Below are 26,033 nucleotides of genomic sequence, written 5' to 3' on the forward strand. Positions count from 1 at the left end.
ACGAGTCTATGTTGAGAAGCTAAGGTAGTAGCTATCTCTGGGGAGGTAAGCAAGATTAGTGATTAGAAAACAGTCAAAGGGAGCTTGTAGGGGTGCTGCTACTCTTCTATTTCTGGAACTTGGTGATCTGTATGTGGATGTGTTTAATGTGTAAATCCATTAAACTTTATACTTATATTTTGTGCATTTGGTCTTAGTTATATTTCAGTTATTTTTTTAAAGACTTGTCATTAACTACTGTATTAGGTCACTCTCTTCAGCCTCTGCCTGTTGGATTTTAACCTGTTTTCTAGCTGTTTCCTCTTACATCTTTGCATGTGTCTTATGTTTTCAACAGATTTGATTAGTAAATGAATTGTTCTTCATATTCATTGTTTTCGTCCTTTTAGTAATGGAATCCTCTGAATGTTAGCTGCATACATGTCTGAGTCCTTTTGGCCAATCTTCTGACTACATTTTCTAGACTGCCTCGGCTCTACGTATGGCTGTATGATTAAGTCTGGGCCAGTGATTCATAGCAGAAGTGATGGGTCCGACTTACTTCCTCTATGTTACTTTCACTTTTACTTCCGGCTGGGAAATAGCAATGTCTGGGAAACCTTGGCAGCCACATGTTCTAGATGGCAGAGCTACCATGCTGGCTGTGGATCACTGGACTGTTAGATGAAAGAGAAATTAATTTCTGTCTTATTTAAGCTATAATATTTTGAGGTTCCTTTATTACAATGTAGTCTCTGTCTTAACACAGTTTGTTATAAACATTGCAATTCATATGTGTCTCTGTGCATTGATTTGGCTAATCACTCTTTCCAGAGATGACCTGACCTACTGAAATGATCTTCAAGAAGTGCCATATGCACTGATTTATATCCTGCAGTGCTTTCCATTTCTTAGATATCTGACCATAGGGAATGTATTCATTTATTTGAGTCTCAGCTTCGTTACCTGTGAAATGGGAATAATAGATGATTATTATGAACACTAAAGGAGTTAATACATGTAAAGTATTTAGCAATCTGGAGTACATATTAAGCACTCAACAAATATTATTTTCACCTAATAGTTTTAATATAAATAATTGATATGGAACTGAGGGGTAGCACAGCAAAGAAACTCAATGTACATTGGAAGAGGATATGAATTAAGGACATTTAAGAGACAAGTTCATGTTGTTTCATGATTCGAGCCTTCTAGAGATTTGTTATTGTTTTATAAATATTGGAAATAGTGTAATGTTAATATAAATATACCTTATGACCAAGTAATTCTGCTCCTAGTGATGTATTGAAAAGAAATGAGTACATGGATACATGAAAAATATAAGGAAAATATTTATAGCAGCATTACCTTTAGTAGAAACAACTGGAAACAACCCCATTGTTTCCTACATGTAAGAGCAAAACTAACTCTTAATTTTGGCAAATTTATTTTAACTGTTCCATGCTTCTCTTTCTTCTTAAAAATTGGTAATAATAGTGCCTGACTATTGACTACTTAAGAATATGACTTATCTATTACAATGTGATTTGGGGAAAAATTGCTAAATGTTTCTAAGGTATTAAAAATAAATTGCACTTCTATTTTTAGTATTCCCTTTCAATTATCTTCTAGCAATTTTCTTTTGTCTAAAGTACTTCCTTTAAGTCCCTTCATAAGAGTGGTAAATGTTTTTGGTGTGTTTGCCAGAAGAAAACCCTCTTTCTTGCATGATAATTTATCTGGTTATATAAATCTATATTTTTCAGCATTTCCCCTCAGAGTCGTGAAGCTATTATTGTATTGCCTTCTCACTTGGTGACTATTGAGAGGTTTGCTGTCAGACAAACTCTTGTTCCATAAGGGTGATCTGTCTCATCTTTCTGGCTGTTTTTTTTAATATAATCAGTTTGTGGTTATCTGCAGTTTTATACATAGTAATGTATGCAAGAGTGAATTTTTGCAAACAAAATTATCCTGTGTGGGATTCACTGTGTTTCTTAAATCTGAGGTCTCATAGCTCTATTAATTTTCCTCCATTGTTTCCCCAAAAGATTAGACTATTTTGTTTTCAAACCAAGAGCCAAATAAACCTAAGACACATCACCTTGTCTTGTCTATTTACAAGTAGTTCATTCATTCACTGCATGTGGACATTTTTTTAAGAGTCCTATTTTTACATGAATATTTCTGTTTCAAGTCTTGTGGCCCATTGCTCACATGACCCTAGAAATTTACCTCACTTTTTGTCAACTCTGCATTTTAAACTATGCTTATTAGTCATTCTTTCTAGTTATTTTATAATGGAAGATTTCTTTCTTTTTAAAAAAGAATATTAAAATAAGTTAATGTTTCATTTCCTATCCTTGGCAGATTTTTATTTTTCAATATGAATTGTTTTGAAAAAAAAAAGTTAGTAATACATGCACTAAAAAGGGATACAAAGATTTCATTATATTTTAATTTAATGTGAATTTTTCATTTTTCAAATTGATTAAGCATAGTTTACAAAAAATTCCTTGAGCTGGTTGTCAGTCCGCTAGAATAACTTTCCTCTGTTGCCACACAAGACAGCAAGGTTTTCACTCCCCCAAAGAGTATATCCTTTTCCTCCTCTCATTTTAAATAGACTTCAGGTTCACAGCAATACTGAGCAAAAGTACAGAGTTTCCAGGTATCCCCTGCCCTCACAAGCTCATAAGCACCCCTACTATCAACATCCTGCACCAAAGTGGTACATTGGTTACAGTCAATGAAACTACATTGGTATATCATTAAAATTCAAAGTTTACATTAGGGTTAAATCTTGGTTTTGTACATTCCATGAGTTTGGAAAAAAATGTATAATGACATGTATCTACCAATATAGTGTCATACAGAATAGTTTCACTGCCCTAAATATACGTTGTGCTTTGTCTATTAATCCCTCCCTTCCCAGAAGCCCTGGCAACCACTGATCTTTTTACTATCTCCTTAGTTTTGCCTTTTTCCAGAAGGTCAGATATTTGGAATCATATAGTATTTAGACCTTTCAGATTGGCTTCTATCAATTGATAATATGCATTTAAGATTCTTTCATGTATTTTCATGGCTTGATAGTTCATTTTTTAGTGCTAAGTAATATTTCATTGTCTGGGTGCACCAGAGTTTATTCACTCACCTACTGAAGGACATCTTGTTTGCTTCCAAATTTTGGCAATTATAAATAAAGCTGCTATAAACATCTGTGTGTAGGTGTTTTTGTAGACTTAAGTTTTCAACCTCTTTGGGTAAATACAAAGGTATATGTTTGGTGGATCATATGACAAGAGTATGTTTAGTTTTATCGAAAGTGCCAAACTTTCTTCCAAAGTGCTATAAAGTTTTGCAATCCTATGAACGATTAATGTTCTTTTTGTTCCATATCCTCACCAGCTTTTGGTGGTGTTAGTGTTTTGATTTTGGCCATTCTAATAGTTATGTAGTGGTATCTCATTGTTTTAATTTGCATTTTCTGAGTGGCATGTGATGTCGAGCATCTTCTTTGGTGAGGTGTCTGTTCAGATCTTTTGTACATTTTAAAATCAGTTTGTTTTCCTATTGTTGAATTTTATGAGTTATTTGTATATTTCAGATAAAAATCCTGTATCAGATTTTCTTCCAGTCTGTGGCTTGTCTTCTTCCAGTCTGTTGCTTGTCTTCTCCTTCTCTTGACTATGTCTTTCATGATCAGAAGTTTTGAATTGTAATGAAGTCTAGCTTATCAATTCTTTCATTCATGGATCATGCCTTTGGTGTTGTATCTAAAAAGTAGTCATATCCATGACCAAGTCATGTAGATTTTCTCCTATTTTATCTTCTAAGATAAAATTTGTATATATTTTTTGTATTTAACTTTTAGTTTAGGATTCATTTTCAGTTTTCTTTTTGAACAATGTAAGTTCTGTGTCTAGACTCCTTTTTTCCACACGTGCATATCCAACTGTTCCGCAACATTTGTTAAAACAATCTTTTCTCCATTGTATTGCTGTTGCTCCTTTGTCAAAGATCAGTTGACTATATTTATGTAGGTCTATTTCTGGGCTCTCTATTCTATTCCACTGATCCTCGTTTGTTCGGTTGCCAATACATACTGTCTTGATTACCACAGCTTTTTAGTAAGACTTGAAGTTGAGTAGTGTCAGTCCTATGACTTTATTCTTCACCTTTAATATTGTGTTGGCTATACTTGGTGCCTTTAAATTTCCTTCCACATTTTTTGAGGGCACTATTCTTAACATTTTCTTCATGTAATAGGCTTAGTCAGATATTTGAAGGATACACATTATCAGTAATAGAGTAGTAAGTAACATTTGTTGAGTAATTATTAAATTCTGGGCAAAATTCAATTAATCATAAATTAAACAGATATATAATTATCATCATATTTTAGATGAGAAAACCAAAGCCCAGGGAAATGTAAGAAAATTCCCCAAGGCAACTTAGGTAGTAAATAGAGAAATATGATAGTCTGCCTCAAAGGGGCATAATGTGGTATCACCTCCCAGTACCTACAGCATTAACTAACTTTCAGCAAGGAAATTCTTCAAATAAACCAGGTTATAGAGGTTAAATTCTACTTCAATTGAATATTTGCTGATTATATACTATATACCTGGGACAATTCTAGGTATTACATTTTCAAAATAATGATCACTAAGCATTTTCTCTTAATGAGTTCATTGTGTAGAGTGTCATATAGTGAACAGACAAGTTAAAATAAAATAGTAGCTTTCTCCAAAGAGTGCCACACTGGAATCAACCTAGATGATCATCAACTGGAGAACAGAAAGACAAATTATGGCATCATCATGCAATGGGATATTATTCATCAATAAAAACATAGGGTATGATGATAACAAAGTTCTGATATCTGTCTCACAGATCTTACTTGCTAAATCTTCATGTTTACTTCCTATTAAAACACTATCATAGCTATTCTGATTAATTTAGTAGTGAAAGAATAATCTTTCTTTCTAGGCTTTAAATCCTTCCCTTGTATTTAGGTTAAAAATTCTTACTTTGTGGCCACATGTACCCTAACAAAGTTACTAGTCCCAGAATTTTCCAAAAATAAAAATCCTTTTATTTTCTGGGATTATTATTCACAAGATTGACACATCTCTGAAGGCTTTAAAGATTTTTGTTCTTTTAGCATTTCTTTCCAATATACTCATGTATTACAGATTGTTGGCTATGGACACAAGAAATATTTTGACCTATTTTTAATCATTAAAATTACTATGAATATTAGTATCTCTCAACCCAATTTTTATTTTCTTTGCTCTGCATTCTATCCCCAAAGGTATAAAAAGGAATTTAGTGCTCTATCACACAATGATTATGCCTATTAGTTAAGGGAAAATGCAAGAAGATGTGATTGTACTTCTCAATTGCAGTCAAACACTGAATTAACCACAATGACAAAAAAGATAGCTCAAAGGATTAAATCTTCAGAGGAACCCTATATTTATATTAAATAATTCATTTCTCAAGGAAAAAAATAGTTTGTATATATTTTTGCAAGAAGAGCTAACTATCCTAAATATATATGCACCCAATACAGGAACACCCAGATTTATAAAGCAAGTCTTCAGAGACCTACAAAGAGACTTAGACTCCCACACAATAATAGTTGGAGACTTTAATACCCCACTGTCAATATTAGACAGATCAACGAGACATACAATTAACAAGGATATTCAGGATTGGACTCAGCTCTAGACCAAGCAGACCTAATAGACATCTACAGAACTCTCCACCCCAAATCAACAGAACATATTCTTCTAAGCACCACGTCTCACTTATTCTAAAACTGACCACATAATTGGAAGTAAAACACTACTCAGCAAATGCAAAAGAATGGAAATCATAACAAACAGTCTCTCAGACCACAGTGCAATCAAATTAGAACTCAGGATTAAGAAACTCACTCAAAACTGTACAAGTACATGGAAACTGAACAACCTGCTACTGAATGACAACTGGGTAAATAACGAAATTAAGGCAGAAATAAACAAGTTCTTTGAAACCAATGAGAACAAAAACAGAATGTCCCAGAATCTCTGGGACACAGCTAAGGCAGTGTTTAGAGGAAAATTTATAGCACTAAATGCCCATAGGAGAAAGCTGTAAAGAGCTAAAATTGACGCCCTAACATCACAATTAAAAGAGCTAGAGAAGGAAGAGCAAACAAATTCAAAAGCTAGCAGAAGACAAGAGATAACTAAGATCAGAGCAGAACTGAAGGAGATAGAGACAAGAAAACCCCTTCAAAAAATAAATGAATGTAGGAGCTAGTTTTTTTGAAAAGATCAACAAAATAGACAGATCGCTAGCCAGACAAAGAAGAAAATAGAGAAGAATCAAACAGACACAATAAAAAATGATAAAGGGGATATCACCACTGATCCCACAGAAATACAAACTACCATCAGAGAATACTATAAATACCTATATGTAAATAAACTAGAAAATCTAGAAGAAATGGATAAATTCCTGGATACATACACCCTCCCAAAACTAAACCAGGAAGAAGTCGAATCCCTGAGCAAACCAATAACAAGTTCTGAAATTGAGGCAGTAATTAATAGCCTACCAACCAAAAAGACCCAGGACCAGATGGATTAACAGCCGAATTCTACTAGAGGTACAAGGAGGAGCTGGTACCATTCCTTCTGAAACTATTCCAATCGATAGGAAAAGAGGAAATCTTCCCTAACTCATTTTATGACGCCAGCATCATCCTGATACCAAAGCCTGGCAGAGCCACAACAAAAAAAGAAAATTTCAGGCCAATATCCCTGATAAACATCGATGTAAAAATCCTCAGTAAAATGCTGGCAAACCAAATCCAGCAGCACATCAAAAAGCTTATCCACCATGATCAAGTGGACTTCATCCCTGGGATGCAAGGCTGGTTCAACATATGCAAATCAATAAATGTAATCCAGCATATAAACAGAACCAAAGACAAAAGCCACATGATTATCTCAATAGATGCAGAAAAGGCCTTTGATAAAATTCAACAACCCTTCATGCTAAAAACTCTCAATGAATTAGGTATTGATGGGACGTATCTCAAAATAATAAGAGCTATTTATGACAAACCCACAGCCAATATTATACTGAATGGGCAAAAACTGGAAGCGTTCCCTTTGAAAACTGGCACAAGACAGGGATGCCCTCCCTCACCACTCCTATTCAACATAGTGTTGGAAGTTCTGGCCAGGGCAATCAGGCAGGAGAAGGAAATAAAGGGTATTCAATTAGGAAAAGAGGAAGTCAAATTGTCCCTGTTTGCAGAACTCACATATTATAAAATTAATCATATAAAGTGTATAATTCAATATTTTCAGTGTGTTCAGAACGTTGCACAACCACCACCCTCTAATTTTAGAACATTTTGTCCCTCCTAAAAGATACTTTGTAGGTATTAACAGCCAGTCCTTATTTTTTTCTCCTCCCCAGTTCTAAATAAGCAATAAACTACTTTCATTATTTTTATTTTTATTTTTTGAGAGAGTTTCTCACCCTGTTGCCAAGGCTGAAACGCAGGGACACAATCATGACTCACTGCAGCCTCAACCTTATGGGCTCAAGTGATCCTACAACCTCAGCCTCCTGAGCATCTGGCACTACAGGCATGTGTCACCATGCCCAGCCAATTTATTTATATTTTTTGTAGCGATGAGGGTCTCACTATGTCTCAAACTCTTGGGCTCAAGAGATCCACATTCCCCAGCCTCCCAAAGCACTGGGATTACAGGCATGAGCCACCACATCTGGCCCTATTTCTATCTATATACATTTGCCTATTTTCTACATTTCGTATAAATTGAATCATACAATATGTGGTCTTTTATGTCTGGCCTCTTTCATGAAACTTAAAGTCTTCAAGGTTTATCCATGGATGAATCAGTACTTCATTTCTACCATAAAAAGTACTACTTTTTATGGTAGAAAGATATTTCTTTGTATGGTTATGCCACATTTTGCTTATACGTTTTTCAGTTCAGGGACATTTGAGTTCCCACTTTTTGGATATTACAAATATGCTGCTATTAATATTTATGTATAGTATATTTTGGGTGAACTTATGTTATTCCTTTTGAATGTGTGTATGTGTGCGTGCGTGTGTGTGTGTGTGTGTGTGTGTGTCTGTGTGTGTATTTTGTATACATGATTTTGGCTTACCAAGTCGTCTGGTAAGTCTATGTTTAACTTTTTGTTGCTGCCAGTCTGTTTTCAAAGCAACTACATTATTTTGCATTCCCACCAGCAATGTATGAGGATTCCAATTTTTCCAGATCCTTGCCAATACTTGTTATTTTTTAATATAGCAATCCTAGTGCATGTGAAGTAGTGTTTCATTGGTATTTGATTTGCATTTATCTAATCACGAATTATATTAAGCATTTTTTCTTGTGCTTGTTTGTCATTTAAACATCTTTTTGGAGAAATGTCTGTTCAAATTCTTTAGCAGTTTTTAAATTGGTTTATTTGACTTTCTATTATTGAGTTGTGTTTTCATATATTATGAATGTAAGTCCTTTATTAGATATATGATTTCCAAATATTTTCTCCCATTTGTATGAGATGTCATTTCACTTTCTGATGGTATTATTTGCATCATAAACATTTTAAATATTTACGTAGTTCAATTTATAATTTTTCCTTTTGTTGCTTTTAATTTTGGCGGTTATGAGGACTTTGCCTTACCCAAGGTTACAAACATTTACTTCTGTGTAACCTTGTACAAATTTTGAGTTTTAGCTCTTACATTTACATTGATCATTTAATTTAATTTTTATGTAAGGGTTGAGGTAGGGACCTGACTATTTCTTTTCATTCGGGTATATAGTCGTCCTGGTATTATTTGTTAAATTCTTTTCCTACTGCATTGTTTTGACATGTCTTTTGAAGATGAATTGGATAAATGGAAGGCTTTATTTCTGAAGTCTCAATTTTATTCCACTGATCTATATATCAATTCACTTGCCAATACCACACTATCTAATAAAGACTTTAGTGTAGTAAGCTTTGAAATTAAGAAGGGTATGAACTCTGAATTTCTTTTTTTTAAAGGCTATTTTGGCTAATCTCGTTTCCTGAAATTTACATATAAATTTTAAGGCCAACTTGTCAATTTTCATGAAAAGCTATTTGAAATTTTGGTAGTGATTGCAATGATCCTGCAAAATAATGTTTATATTGTCTTCTAGTCTATAAACGTAAGGTGTATTTCAGTTTATTTAGCTCATATTCAATATTTTCAGCAATGTTTTATAATGTTCAGTGTATAAGTCTTACACCTTTTTAAACATTATATCTAAATTATTCCTAAATATTTTAGTGTTTTGAAACCCTCATAAAAGAAATTATTTTTCCCCCTTCATTTTCAGATTGTTCATTGCTAATAAAAACTACAATTGATTTTTAATATTGACTGGAACTCATTTATTAGTTCTAATAGATTTTTAATGGATTCCTTAGAATTTTCTATATATGGATCATGTCATTTGTGACACACAAAGTATCTACAAAGATATTTTTACTTCTTCCTTTCCAATTTGGTGTATTTTCTGTCTTTTCCCTGATTGATTTTCCTGGCTAGATTCACCAGTATGATGTTAAATAGATGTGACTAGAGCACACATTCTTGTTTGGCTTTTATTTTTAGGAGGAAAGCATTCAGTCTTTCACAATTAAATAAGATGTTAGTTATGGGAGGTTTTTGTAGATGTCCCTTATGAAGTTGAGGAAATTCCTTTCTATTCCTAATTTACTTAGAATTTTTGTCAGGGAAGTATGTTGGCTTTTGTCAAATGATTTTTTTCCTGGATCTATGGAAATAATAATATGCTTGTGTCCTTTATTGTATTAATATGATATATTAAACTAATTCTTTTCATTGTATTAAACTAACCTTGCATTCCTGGAATAATCCTACTTGATTGTAGTATATAATAACTTGCAAATGTGCTTGGATTTGGTTTGCTAGTATTTTATTGAGGATTTTCGTATCTATATTCATAAAATATATTGTTTTGTATATCTTTTTTATCCTGTGATATATTTGATTTCGGTATCAAGATAATGCTGGTCTCATTGGATAATTTGGGAAGTGTTTTGTCACCTATTGCTTTAAAAGAGTTTGTGATTAATTCCATTGATTCTTTGAATGTTTGGTTCAGTGAGGCCATCTGGGCCTGGGTTGCTTCTGTGTGAAAAGCTTTTTTTTTTTTTTTTTTTTTTTTTGAGATGGAGTCTCGCTCAGTCGCCCAGGCTGGAGTGCAGCGGCGTGATCTTGGCTCACTGCAAGCTCCAGCCTCCCAGGTTCATGCCATTCTCCTGCCTCAGCCTCCCAAGTAACTGGCACTACAGGCACCCACCACCACACCCGGCTAATTTTTTGTATTTTTAGTAGAGACAGGGTTTCACCATGTTAGCCAGGATAGTCTCGATCTTCTGACCTCATGATCCACCCATCTCAGCCTCCCAAAGTGCAGGGATTACAGGCATGAGCCACTGCACCCTGCCGTGAATAGCTTTTTTAATTACTAATTTTGTCTTTATACTTGTGATAGGCCTATAAATTTTTTGTCAGCCATTATCAATAATTTAAGCCTTTCGAGGAATTGTTAATTTTATATTATTAATTCTAATTTGTTGACATACACTTGTTTATGGGTTTTTGTGATTTTTTATTTTTGTAAGGTCAATAATGATACTTCTTTTATTCCTAATTTTAGTAATTTGAGTCTTCCCTCCTCTTTTTACATTTTTATATAAGTAAAGCTTAAACTTTGTCATTTAAAAAGTTGTTTTCACATATTGCCTTTTGGTTTTGCTGATTTTGTCCATTGTTTTCTACTCTCCATTTCATTTGTTTCACATCAATTTTTTATATATTCTCTCCCTTCTGCTCGATTTAGTTTACTCTTTTTCTGGTTACTAAGGTGAAAAGATAAGTCTGATTTGAAATTTTTCTTATTTTTTAATATAGGCATATAGCACTGGTTTGGGCATGTTGTATCTTTGTTTTCATTCATCTCATAGTATTTCTAGTTTTCCTTTGGATTCCTCTGACCAATTAGTTTTCAGAAGTATGTTGTTTAATTTCTTTATATTTGTAGTTTTCCCAAATATCCTTGTGTCATTAATTTCTAATTTAATTCCATTTTGGTCATAAAACATGTAAAATATATTTTCTTTTTATTATTATTATTATTATACTTTAAGTTTTAGGGTACATGTGCACAATGTGCAGGTTTGTTACATGTGTATCCATGTGCCATGTAGGTGTGCTGCACCCATTAACTCATCATTAGCATTAGATATATCTCCTAATGCTATCCCTCCCTCCTCCCCCCAACCCACAACAGTCCCCGGAGTGTGATGTTCCCCTTCCTGTGTCCATGTGTTCTCATTGTTCAATTCCCACCTATGAGTGAGAACATGCGGTGTTTGGTTTTTTGTCCTTGCGATAGTTTACTGAGAATGATGGTTTCCAGTTTCATCCATGTCCCTACAAAGGACATGAACTCACCATTTTTTATGGCTGCATAGTATTCCATGGTGTATATGTGCCACATTTTCTTAATCCAGTCTATCGTTGTTGGACATTTGGGTTGGTTCCAAGTCTTTGCTATTGTGAATAGTGCCGCAATAAACATACGTGTGCATGTGTCTTTATAGCAGCATGATTTATAGTCCTTTGGATATATACCCAGTAATGGGATGGCTGGGTCAAATGGTATTTCTAGTTGTAGATCCCTGAGGAATCGCCACACTGACTTCCACAATGGTTGAACTAGTTTACAGTCCCATCAACAGTGTAAAAGTGTTCCTATTTCTCCACATCCTCTCCAGCACCTGTTGTTTCCTGACTTTTTAATGATGGCCATTCTAACTGGTGTGAGATGGTATCTCATTGTGGTTTTGATTTGCATTTCTCTGATGGCCAGTGATGACGAGCATTTTTTCATGTGTTTTTTTGGCTGCATAAATGTCTTCGTTTGAGAAGTGTCTGTTCATGTCCTTCGCCCACTTTTTGATGGGGTTGTTTGTTTTTTTCTTGTAAATTTGTTGGAGTTCTTTGTAGATTCTGGATATTAGCCCTTTGTCAGATGAGTAGGTTGTGAAAATTTTCTCCAATTTTGTAGGTTGCCTGTTCACTCTGATAGTAGTTTCTTTTGCTGTGCAGAAGCTCTTTAGTTTAATTAGATCCCATTTGTCAATTTTGGCTTTTGTTGCCATTGCTTTTGGTGTTATAGGCATGAAGTCCTTGCCCATGCCTATGTCCTGAATGGTACTGCCTAGGTTTTCTTCTAGGGTTTTTATGGTTTTAGGTCTAACATGTAAGTCTTTAATCCATCTTGAATTAATTTTTGTATAAGGTGTAAGAAAGGGATCCAGTTTCAGCTTTCTACATATGACTAGCCAGTTTTCCCAGCACCATTTATTAAATAGGGAATCCTTTTCCCATTGCTTGTTTTTGTCAGGTTTGTCAAAGATCAGATAGTTGTAGATATGCAGCATTACTTCTGAGGGCTCTGTTCTGTTCCATTGAACTATGTCTCTGTTGTGGTACCAGTACCATGCTGTTTTGGTTGCTGTAGCCTTGTAGTATAGTTTGAAGTCAGGTAGCATGATGCCTCCAGCTTTGTTCTTTTGGCTTAGGAATGACTTGGCGATGCGTGCTCTGTTTTGGTTCCATATGAACTTTAAAGTAGTTTTTTCCAATTCTGTGAAGAAAGTCATTGGTAGCTTGATGGGGATGGCATTGAATCTATAAATTACCTTGGGCAGTATGGCCATTTTCACGATATTGATTCTTCCTATCCATGAGCATGGAATGTTCTTCCATTTGTTTGTATCCTCTTTTATTTCGTTGAGCAGTGGATTGTAGTTCTCCTTGAAGAGGTCCTTCACATCCCTTGTAAGTTGGATTCCTAGATATTTTATTCTCTTTGAAGCAATTGTGAATGGGAGTTCACTCATGATTTGGCTCTCTGTTTGTCTGTGATTGGTGTACAAGAATGCTTGTGATTTTTGTACACTGATTTTGTATCCTGAGACTTTGCTGAAGTTGCTTATCAGCTTAAGGAGATTTTGGGCTGAGACAATGGGGTTTTCTAGATATACAATCATGTCATCTGCAAACAGGGACAATTTGCCTTCCTTTTTTCCTAATTGAATACCCTTTATTTCCTTCTCTTGCCTGATTGCCCTGGCCAGAACTTCCAGCACTATGTTGAATAGGAGTGGTGAGAGAGGGCATCCCTGTCTTGTGCCAGTTTTCAAAGGGAATGCTTCCAGTTTTTGCCCATTCAGTATGATATTAGCTGTGGGTTTGTCATAAATAGCTCTTATTATTTTGAGATACGTCCCATCAATACCTAATTTATTGAGGGTTTTTAGCATGAAGTGTTGTTGAATTTTGTCAAAGGCTTTTTCTGCATCTATTGAGATAATCATGTGGTTTTTGTGTTTGGTTCTGTTTATATGCTGGATCACATTTATTGATTTGCATATGTTGAACCAGCCTTGCATCCCAGGGATGAAGCCCACTTGATCATGGTGGATAAGCTTTTTGATGTGCTGCTGGATTCGGTTTGCCAGTATTTTATTAAGGATTTTTGCATCAATGTTCATCAAGGATATTGGTCTGAAATTCTCTTTTTTGGTTGTGTCTCTGCCTGGCTTTGGTATCAGGATGATGCTGGCCTCATAAAATGTGTTAGGGAGGATTCCCTCTTTTTCTATCGATTGGAATAGTTTCAGAAGGAATGGTACCAGTTCCTCTTTGTACCTCTGGTAGAATTCGGCTGTGAATCCATCAGGTCCTGGACTCTTTTTGGTTGGTAAGCTGTTGATTATTGCCACAATTTCAGAGCCTGTTATTGGTCTATTCAGAGATTCAACTTCTTCCTGGTTTAGTCTTGGGATGGTGTATTTGTCGAGGAATTTATCCATTTCTTCTAGATTTTCTAGTTTGTTTGCGTAGAGGTGTTTGTAGTATTCTCTGATGGTAGATTGTATTTCTGTGGGATCGGTGGTGATATCCCCTTTTTCATTTTTTATTGCGTCTATTTGATTCTTCTCTCTTTTCTTCTTTATTAGTCTTGCTAGCGGTCTATCAATTTTGTTGATCTTTTCAAAAAACCAGCTCCTGGATTCATTAATTTTTTGAAGGGTTTTTTGTGTCTCTATTTCCTTCAGTTCTGCTCTGATTTTAGTTATTTCTTGCCTTCTGCTAGCTTTTGAATGTGTTTGCTCTTGCTTTTCTAGTTCTTTTAATTGTGATATTAGGGTGTCAATTTTGGATCTTTCCTGCTTTCTCTTGTGGGCATTAGTGCTATAAATTTCCCTCTCCACACTGCTTTGAATGTGTCTCAGAGATTCTGGTATGTTGTGTCTTTGTTCTCATTGGTTTCAAAGAACATCTTTATTTCTGCCTTCATTTCATTATGTACCCAATAGTCATTCAGGAGCAGGTTGTTCAGTTTCCATGTAGTTGAGCGGTTTTGAGTGAGTTTCTTAATCCTGAGTTCTAGTTTGATTGCACTGTGGTCTGAGAGACAGTTTGTTATAATTTCTGTTCTTTTACATTTGGTGAGGAGAGCTTTACTTCCAACTAGTGGTCAATTTTGGAATAGGTGTGGTGTGGTGCTGAAAAAAATGTATATTCTGTTGATTTGGGGTGGAGAGTTCTGTAGATGTCTATTAGGTCCACTTGGTGCAGAGCTGAGTTCAATTCCTGGGTATCCTTGTTAACTTTCTGTCTTGTTGATCTGTCTCATGTTGACAGTGGGGTGTTAAAATCTCCCATTATTATTGTGTGGGAGTTTAAGTCTCTTTGTAGGTCACTCAGGACTTGCTTTATGAATCTGGGTGCTCCTGTGTTGGGTGCATATATATTTAGGATAGTTAGCTCTTCTTGTTGAATTGATCCCTTTACCATTTTGAATCCCTTAAATTTATTGAGGCTTGTTTTATGATAGCATGGGGTCTCTCATGAAAAATGTGTTACTGTTGTGTAGTGTGTTCTATGTATGTCTATTAGATTTTTTAAAATTTTTAAGTATTGTTCAAGTCTTCTATTTCCTTATATATCTTCTTCCTAATTGTTCTACTTTTCAAGGTGAGCTTTTAAGTTTCCAGCTATTATTGTTGAATTGTCTATTTCTCCCTTTAATTCTGTTTTTGCTTCATCAATGTGTGTGTGTGTATGTGTGTGTGTGTATGTGTGTGTGTGTGTGTGTGTGTGTCACTTGGAGTCTCTTATTGGGTCCATATATGTTGATCATTGTTTTGTCTGTCTGGTGAATTGAATCTTTTATTACTATGAAATGAGTCTTTATTTTTTAATTATATTTTTAAATTATATTTTAGTGGTTGCTCTTGAGCATACAATGTACATTTGAAATTATCAGAATCTACTTCAGATATATAGTATTTTGGTTACAACCAAGTAAAGAAATTTTAATTTTATATAGCTATATTTTTTCCCCACATTTTTGTTCTGTGGCTGATATATATTTTGTTCTATGGCTGATAAGTCATAAAACTGACACACACATAAAACATCTATATATGTTAAAATACAACAATATATTGTTATAACTATTGCTGTTTATAATCTTATGTCTTTTAAAGAAGCTGAGGGAAGAAAGTAGAAAAGTATATATATATATGTATATATATATATTTTTTTTTTTTTTTTTTTTTTTTTTGAGACAAGGTCTCACTCTGTGGCTCAGGCTGGAGTGCAGTGGTGTGATCTCAGCTCACTGCAACCTACACCTCCCAGGTTCAAGTGATTTTCCTGCCTCAGCCTCCTTAGTAGCTGGGACTACAGATGCACACCACCACGCCCAGCTAACTTTTGTATTTTTTAGTAGAGAAGGGGTTTCACCATATTGGCCAGGCTGGTCTTGAACTCCTGATCTCAGGATCTGCCTGCCTCAGCCTCCCAAAGAGCTCGAATTACAGGCCTGAGCCACTGAGCCCGGCCAACTTTCTTATTTGACCTTTTTGGTTCTCTTTCTTTCTATGTGTGTATCTGCATCACCATAAGGTATCATTTCCCTACTCCAAACTCCAATACACCTTTGTTTCTGCCCCTTTTCTCTGTTATTGTCAAGTGTGTTACATTTCTGTATGTTAGTATTCCAATAAATCAATTACCTATTGTTTTATCCAGTTGCCTTTTAAGTCATTGAAGAACAAATATGCAATTATACTGTCTTTAACATTAATATATTATATTACTTTATATTAATTTGTATTATATTTTATTATTTTTACCTTTACTGGTGCTCTGGATATTTTCATGTGAATTTGAATTACTGTCTGATGTCATTTACCTTCAGCCCAAATAACTTCCTTTATCGTATGTTATGTCTACTAGCATTGAATTCTCTCAGTTTTGTTCATCTGGGATAGTGTATTTCACTTTTTTTTTTTTTTTTGAGACGGAGTTTTGCTCTTGTTGCCCAATTACTGTCTGATGTCATTTACCTTCAGCCCAAATAACTTCCTTTATTGTATGTTATGTCTACTAGCATTGAATTCTCTCAGTTTTGTTCATCTGGGATAGTGTATTTCACTTTTTTTTTTTTTTTGAGACGGAGTTTTGCTCTTGTTGCCCAAGCTGGAGTGCAATGGTGTGATCTTGGCTCACCGCAACCTCCACCTCCCGGGTTCAAGCTATTCTCCTGCCTCAGTCTCCCAAGTAGCTGGGATTATAGGCATGCACCACCACACCCAGCTAATTTTGTATTTTTAGTACAGATGGAGTTTCTCCATGTTGGTCAGGCTGGTCTCGAACTCCTGACCTCAGGTGATCCACCCGCCTCTGCCTCCCAAATTGCTGGGATTACAGGTGTGAGTCACTGTGCCCGGCCTTCACCTTAATTTTAGAAAGATAGGTTTCTCTGGCTATAAGATTCCTGGTTGACAGTTTTTTACATTTAGCAATTTGAATATGTCATCCCATTGCATTCTGACCTCCTTTGTTTCTTTTGCAAAGTTGATTGTAATTGGGGTTAACTTATATGTGATGGGTCTTTTATCTCCTGGTGCTTTCAAGACTTTTGTCTTTGCCTTTGGTTTTAATTTCTACTGTAATGTGTCTATTTACTATTTTTTTTTTGCGTTTTTGAAACTTTGGGTTTGTTGAGCTCTAAGCTCATTAAATATATTTCTTCCAGTTTCTGAATGACTTAATTACACCTTACTGTCTAACTCTTGATATTTGGCTGATTTATATGGTAGACCTAACCTCTGAAGGCATTTTTGGTTTTTACTTATAGAGTACAGGTGTGTATTGTGCTTAAATCATAGTTGAGAGTAAACAGGTCCACATGACAAGAAGATAATCGACAATTTTCATCCCCAAATATGTGATTTTAATATTATCTTGACAAACACTGAACTTCCAATTTCTTGAGACAATGTTGACTGTTAAGAAATGCTTGTGAAACTTTTCAAATATATGCTCCTATGGCACAATTTGTACCCCCTGTGCTCTAACTCATACCCATTTGTAGTTGGTTGAATAATGGCCACCCTAAGATACTAAGTCCTAATTCTTGAAACTTGTAAACATTATCTTGTTTGATATAAGGACCTTTGTAGATATTATTAAACATCTTGAGAAGATTACCTTGGATTATCTGATTAGGCTCTAAATCTCATCATAAGGGTCCTCACCAGAGAGAAAAACACAGAGGAGAGATACACAGAAGAGACAATGGTAATATAATGCAGCCTCAAGCTGTGAAATGCTGTCAAGCACCAGAAGCTGGAAGAGGCAAAGAATGGGTTCTCTCCTAGCGCTTCCAGAAAGAGTATAGCTCTGTGGACATTTTGATTTTGGACTTCTGGCCTCCAGGATTTTGAGAAAATAAAGTACTCTTTTTGAAAACCACTTATTTTGTAGTAAGTTGTTGGAGAATCCATAAGAAATTAATATACTACCCTAGCAATCATTTCTTTAATACCTATTTTCTGCATTAAACTGTAAGCTTCACAAGTGCCTCAATTATCTGTCTTACACATCTTGCTATCTCCAGCTACTAGCAGAGGGTTTAGTAGTATCTGGGCCTTGTTGAATACTTATTGATAAAATGAGTAAATAGGCTGTGATCCCCACATCACTCACAGTTGAGTGTTTAGCTAGATAAATGAGTGAACATGTGAATGAATTAAAGGGCAAATATATATTTACTCCCATAAAAAATACAGACTAAGTGTAAAAGATTATCATATTTTTTGGTTTTCCAGCAAAGGAACCCTCTCAGTTCCTTTGCTGGAGACTGTACAAATTTCATGGCTGGGAACAAAGAAGACAAAGTTTTATGGGTGGTTTTACTAGTGGATAGAGTTAGAATTTGAGTTTTCAGCCTAGGAAAGGTGGTTATTCTCTCAGGTATAGGGGATAGGTCAGGAGGAGGCATATGAAATTGTGTTTTTAGCTATTTGACCTAACATGTGATTTCCTATATATAGTTGTTTGAATATGTTGCTTCAGCCACCACTACTCACAAGGCTTACCGTAAGTCAGAAAAATAAATAAATAAATAACAAAAAACTAACAGAAAGCACCAGGTGACTTACTTTTGGTTTTGCAGTGAGCTCAGTCTGCTGGGGTTACTGTTCAAATAAACTCTTGCCATTTCACTGCATAATGATTTTGCTCAGATTAATCACTCTCTTGTGCTGTATGCTGGGGTTAATGGCTATGTTATGTTACTTCAAATTATATCACAGGGTCCAAATAAGAAATGTGTTGTGTGTGTGTGTGTGTGTCTGTGTGTGTGTATGTCTGTGTGTGTGTGTGTGTGTGTGTGTGTGTATGTGTATATGTGTGTTTGCAAGCAGGAAGCCCTTTCATGTTGCAGTCATGTAAGATTAACTTTATTATCTCATTCCAAACTTATTTCTTACTCCTCTTTATTATCCATGAAAATTCTTTGTTCTCTTCTGTACTTCCCAGCAAAACGGCTTTTGCCTGTCTCCAACTCCAACCTATGTTAAATTATATTTCTTCCTGGAATCTACTTCAACAGAAGGTGATATTTTCTCTTAATTCCTATAGTACTTTGCATATTTTTTATCATGGTCCTGAAAATGACAAGAGCCACCATTTACTGAGAGTTCATTATATGGCAAACATTGGATTACATCCTTTAAATGTATCATTTCATTTAATTCTTACAACAGTTTTGTGTAGTGGGCTCTTTATTTTACAGGAGAGAAAAACTGAAATTTGGAGAAGTTTAAGTGATTTGCACAAAATATGCTGCTTCCAAGTAGAAGATCCAAATTTCACATAGATAATTTCTAGAGCTCATGTTTTTAACATTTACCACATATTGTTCTTTAGACTAATACTGATAGCATAATAAATGTGTTTTCTTTTCTAGGTTATACAATAACCTAGGATAACTCTGTAACATTTTTTTCATTTCTCGAATTACAACTTCCAGGGCCCAGCAACTCAATATTGTTTGGATGAATTAATAAATATCTAGAATTTAATTATTACAATAAAAAATTACTGGGCCTCAAAATATATTTTAAAATAATTTAAGAAAGTCGTACTGATGGCAACAAATAAGTCATTATAAAAACTTAAAATATGGAATTGATGGGTAAGCATGATTTATTCAATATTAACTATGCCAAATGTCTTCTCTCATGTTTCTTCAAGTTCTGTATGTAAGTAATGCATAAAATATTGAAATATTCATTCATGAATTTTTGACGTTTCCTATATAGATGATTTTGTTGAGGTTATAAAAACATTTTGTTTTAAACAATTTATGTATTAAATGCAAATTAGTTTATTAATCTTATGGGTTTTTGTTGTTGCTGTTTTATTTCCAGGATGGCGTAGGGGTAGATGAGAAGCTGTCTTTACGACGGGTAGCTGTGGTTGAAGATTTCTTTGACATTATTTATTCGATGCATGTGGAAACGGGGCCAAATGGAGAACAAATTCGGAAACACGCTGGACAAAAGAGAACTTACAAAGCAGTAAGTTAAAAAAGAAAAAAAAAAGAGCATGCATTTTGAGACTTGATATTATGTATCTTTGTTTAAATGGGTTCGATAATTATAAATATTCTATCTTCAACATAAATTAGGCCATATGATGGTCATGCCCAACATTTAAACTATAATTATTTTGGTTGTATGTTCATTAGTCTATTCATATAATTTAAAACTGTCTCTAGAATTTTCATATTGTTGCCTTTAAAAATGTATAATATGTGGTAGTCCCAATCAAATGCCCACAAATGGGAAGCTATATTATATATTATATTATGAATATTATATATTCAGTGAGTCATAGCATATGAATTATGGACTGGAACATAACTTTTATACTACCACTACTGTCAACAATTATTTTCCATCAAATCATATTAATATGTTTAGGTATTTTCTAATTCATAGTAATAGTAAGAACATTTTATGTACTTTTCTTATGTCTCCTTATATTCAATGTATTTATCCGGAAGAGTATGTATTTCTTAATTTTCCAGGATAGACTATTAAAAGATATGTGTTATTTTAATAGATCTAATGCCCTTGAAAGTTTACAAATGGAAGTATATGATGTTTTTGTCATAAATTTTGTAAAAAGCAGATTTAATTAACTGTTACATATTGAAATATATGTCGTCAAAATGGAGTAATATATTATTTCTAAAGTTTCTAATTATACCTACAGTTTGATCTAGACAATTTAATCTAGCTTTTTATTTAATTAAAAACTTTATAAAATCATATTACTATAGATATTTCATCCTGTCTAGGAAAATTGAACAGTAAATTATTCTTCTCCTATATGAGCAAAATGTACATCCGAATTACTTTGTCAGCAATGAGAATAATATCCTTTTTGAGAATTCTTATTGAATTTTGCTTTTGGCTACCTTTATATTAACTGTTTTCAGCTATATTGATATACAATATCAGTCTGGATCCATTTTTTTTTCAGATACAGAAAAATGTGTGAAATGCTCAAAGTTTCAAATACAGGTACCTATGTTTGAAAATTAGCTACTGAGCATAAGAAATAGCTTCTTTTTCATAACTATTTTTTGCTATATTGCCAGGGTCATATTGAATCTTTGTAGTTGCATAATAACCCCTAATACATGTTGTATTTATCCCTCCTCCTCTATGGTTTTGTTTCTTGGCTGTTTCCAAATTGCATGGTTTGTGGGCAGGCACTATTGTAAGTTTCCTTACATAAATCTGCCACATAAACTTTCTTTTGACTTACACATTCCAGGAGACATTCTTGTCATGACTAATGATAATGGCCTAGCTTCTTGAGATATTTTTATATAGACTAACATTACTGAACGTACTCATTTTGCCTGTCTCCTAAGCCAGGGTTATTCCTCTGGACAGTAATAGGAAAAAAGAAATGTATATTGATCTACTAATATCACTAACTGTGTAATCTTATAATAATACATTTTCATGAAATAGCTACCTGAACTCAATAGGACTTTGTAAAAGGACTTTGCTAGGGATGCATAATTTCAATTGTACTAAATGAATAAAAACAAAAACCAAAATAACAAGCAAAAATCTAGTGGTTTCGTTGTCAATAGTAGTGTGGCAGCCAAATCTGTTTAGGTGCCAAAAGCAATTTAAAATAATTTAATCTTTGAAATGCATTTATTATAGACCTATAATCAAAATGCAAAATGAGTCAATGATTTAAATCCAAATCTCTTGCCCTGTGTTTTCTTAAATGAAATGTAGAGAATCTGATCCATTGCCATTATGCATGCTAAACACTTGTAATAAATTGATAAACATGTTTCCAGTATACACAATTTTGAATTAACATTAGGAAGACATTTTCTGCATTTTGGGGTGGGGATACAACCTTTGAAAGTACACCCAGAATCTGAAACCTTATCTAATCCCTCTTGAGAATGTCCTATTTGAATATCCTCTCTTATCCCAAGTTTTTTATTTGCACATCTAAAGTGTTGTCACCTTTACCTAATACCATGAAGGTTCTTTTTGGCCTAAACTTTTTCCCTCTGATCTCTCTCAATTGAATTCTAATTGGGAAACATTTCCTTTTTATGCAGTAATAATTCATTATAGGAGAGAAACAAAATATAGAACTGCTTTCAATGCCAGTGAAACTGTGCATGTGACTCTACAGTGAATTCAAGTCTAATGTTAAAATTTGATGTAAGTGTTCAATTAATGAAGCATAAAACTAAAATGTAATTTGAAATAGAATGGTTTAGTGCTATTAAGGCCATAGACTGTTGGGCCAGACTTTAATTCTTAATACTAATGCTGAATTTGGCTAGTTATAGGTAGGATTAGCTAGATAACTATTGCAATTATAATGGTTCCCATTAAGTTTAAGATTTCTTCTAATTCTTAAACATTAGCTTATAGAGCATGCATGATGATTATGTTTATTGACCTTCTTTTTCTCCTTTTTCCTACGTGGCCAAGAAACCATACTTATATAACTAATCATTAAAGTGTATCATATTGTCTTAACAATATTATCAATAGATATAGTGGTCATTTTATTTACTTTGCCTTTTTGCAAATCTTTCTATGTTTTCACTCTGCAGGAAATGGTGGTCCTTTAATGTTGGATTAACTTTTGAATGCATTTGTTTTTTCTATCTGCAGTATATCATTCCTTGAAATATCTAGGCATTTATAAAGCTTAAACTTTATTGTAATCTGATTTGACTTTAGATAAAATTGGAGGGTATATATATTATTTCTCATGAGCTCTTGAAAATCCCACACAAAATGACACATTTTAGGAATATGTAAAGGCTATCATAATTATTTTTTCAATCATTATTGAATTATAGTGATTCTTAGGTCTCTTTATTGCATTTGTATCTGTGTATATATTAACTGTTACTGGTACATTGAATGTGTTTCTTTCAATATATTTATCTGTAGTCTACTCTTAGTTATCTACATGAACAAAATGGAGAAGAGGTGTGGACAACTCAATATCACTCATTTGAACTTAAAATATATCCTTTTACTAAAAAATATAATCTGAATGCAGATGTGGTTAGCAATTTGGAAAGTCACTTCAAAATTAATGATGTGACATTATAAAAATAACTTGGGACCCTGTTTGTCTTCCAGGGTTTAACTTTTCTCAAGTTCTGCCAAAACTTCACCTTCTGTGAATACATCACTGTTTTCTGGTTTTCTTTTATCAATTGTATTATATCACAGGGTAAGCGAGTTCAGATACATTTCTTAAATTAGGGACTAATCAAAGAGTTAAGTTTCAAAGCTCTTTCTTGCTACATGTAAAATAAGACTAACTGGTAGAAATCCAGGAACTAAGAGGGAAAGTCAGTGTTATCAATAGAGAAAACAGTCTGCATATATCTATGTATAAACACATACACACATACAACTCATAGTGTGATATTGTAAACTTATATGTATTACTCATATATATAACTGCCAATAATTACATTCAAGTCAGGAGTGGAGAACATATGCTATAGCTAAAAGGAAATAGGCTGGAAGCCAGACTAACGCAGTTTCAAATTTCAAATCTAACACTCATTTCGTATCTGTACCACTTTTGGCAAATTATTTACTCTTTTTCTTTATATGGTGGATAATGATATACATTGTGTGCTAAAATGAATGAGTTACTATGTGTAAAGTGCTCAGCATATAGTAAACTTGTGACTGGTGTTACTTCTCTCCTTCTTTGTCCAATCACTACTCATGTTTCACGTAGAAGGACAGGCAGCAAAATTAGCATAGCTCTATCATTTACCCTAGTTAAAATTACGGATCTAATTTCCTAGGCCCACTCTGATGCCTCTGTGTTGGTAGACAGGAATAGTAATAACTTTTCATGCAGGCATTTTTTTTTGGTGCATGTTGTAGATGTCACTATCCCTGGAAGTCCACAGTTTGGGTTTATAAGGAAGCATGAGGAAAGGCCAGGGTTCTTGTGTTTAGGAGCTCTCCTGCCAAATGAAATTTGTGAGAGTTTTGGTTATTTCATTTGCTTTTCCCAAAGATTAAATCTGTTAAACTAATTTCAAATTAATTTTCTGGAAAAAAATAAAATTGTCTTTTTTTAAAAAAATGCTTTTAATATGAATGGAATATTCCTTTCCAGAGATATGCTGTAGAATAGTAACATATTCATGTAGAATCTCTACAGCCTTACTCTGAAGATTAACAAAGAAAATATTTATACTATCATATCTAGGACACTTAACCTTAAAACCCTAGTTAGCATTATTTTTTGCCTAGTTCTTTTTATAAATATCTATTGGTTCACTATCTCTATTGCTAAATAGAATATTCTAACTTGCACCATTTTCTGCTAGTTTGTCATGTAAAAATTCCCAGAATTTTTGTCAACTTATAATGGGACTAATTAACCAAATTTGCAGCCATCATGGTGTGGAAAAATAGCACCAAAGTCAAATTCAAGAATTCTGAACAATTCATTTAACCTCTTTGTGCATAGGCCACAATTCACTATTATATGATATATTATAATTATGTAATATATCTACATATAATATATAATATCTACATATAATATAATATCAATATTATATGATATAATTCTATAGTCTAAGACAGAGTTTGTAGAGTTTGCAGATCTTAAGTGTTGAAATAGGGGTTTATCTACATACCTTTTTGATTCGTGCCTTTTTGATTGGTCTCAAGCACATTTTCCTTCTGTGTCATAGTGCCTCAAGTTTTACAATTAGAACTCAATCTATTTGGGTTAAACCATTGACCCCTGTATTTTTATATAAAATTCAAATATCATTAGGCAAGGGAAGGTGGAGAATCAATTAAGCTGCTAGCAGTCATTGATACTTTATATGATCATTTAACATACTTGTTTCTGTCTCTCATCTCTAGCTAAATTTAACTCAAGTCAGGAGTGAGATAGAAAGAAAATGTGAGTCATCGGCATAGAGCAATCTATTGACCTCCCAATTAGCATAGGACCTGTCTGATTTTTTTTTTTTTTTTTGAGACAGTTTTGCTCTTACTGCCCACACTGGAGTGAAATGGCATGATCTCAGCTCACTGCAACCTCCGCCTCCCGGGTTCAAGCGATTCTCCTGCCTCAGCCTCCCAAATTGCTGGAATTACAGGCATTCACCACCATGGCTGGTTAATTTTTTTGTATTTTTAGTAGAGACGGGGTTTCACCATGTTGGTCAGGCTGGTCTCAAACTCCTGACGTCAGGTGATCCACCTGCCTCGGCCTCCCAAAGTGCTGGGATTACAAGCATGAGCCATCGCACCAAGCCTTGATTCTTATATGAGTCCTAATGTGGCATCACACCTAATAGCGTTTGATATGTGTTTGACAGTTAAAAGTTAAGAACCATGTCATTAAAATGAGGAAGAAGTCTCAGCAAACTCTATAGAAAAATCTTTATTTTCAAAAAAAGGGGAACTATATCTATTCAAAATATTTAAAAATGTTAGAGTATATTTTGAAATAAATGAATATCATTAAATGAAAAACTGAGAATCACATACATTTCTCAGAAAAAAAATACTCTTTAGGCATGATTCACTCATAGAATATACAAATACTGTGTGTCTGAGTCTCTTTCACTTCTTTGTACTATTTTGAATTTTTCCCTTTCTTGCCACAGATCTAAGTGCAAGTATAGATTGTCTTTGAAGCAAAGGGGCTAAGAAAATCTCTATCAGGCTTAGAACTTAATTTCATTTCTGTAGTCAAATTCTTTAATGTAGAAAGAAAATTAAGGCAAAATAACACAACAGACAAATATAGGTTCCTGCCTTTTTAATGCAGATGCATTGTTTTTTCCCCATTTTATTATTACAAACTAGAGTACCTTAAATAAGCTGCTGTTCTGGATGTCTAACAGAGATAGAGAAAACTTAAAGTGAACTATTCCAAGTTCAAATTTTTGGTAGACTTTGTCCAATATTGAACTCATTAATAATTTACACTGTTACAC

General features: G+C 34.0%; 1 protein-coding gene across 4 annotated transcripts in view; it reads left to right on the forward strand.

Moving 5' to 3' along the window:
• Positions 1-26,033, forward strand: part of NOL4 (nucleolar protein 4) — a 381,073-nt gene that overhangs the window by 75,106 nt on the left and 279,934 nt on the right. For 2 of the 4 annotated variants that reach the window (XM_030810603.1, XM_030810602.1), the window contains 2 exons: positions 19,894-20,043; positions 21,014-21,054. Coding sequence is in view for 2 of the 4 variants with exons in the window: in XM_030810601.1 (XP_030666461.1) it covers positions 19,894-20,043 (150 nt within the window). In the remaining 2 variants the exon portion in view is untranslated. Of the gene's footprint in view, positions 1-19,893; positions 20,044-21,013; positions 21,055-26,033 lie in introns of those variants that run through there. The other 2 variants (XM_030810601.1, XM_004087724.3) reach the window with 1 other exon arrangement.

The sequence above is a fragment of the Nomascus leucogenys genome, chromosome 4 (genome assembly GCF_006542625.1).
Source record: "Nomascus leucogenys isolate Asia chromosome 4, Asia_NLE_v1, whole genome shotgun sequence".
Lineage (NCBI taxonomy): Eukaryota > Metazoa > Chordata > Mammalia > Primates > Hylobatidae > Nomascus > Nomascus leucogenys.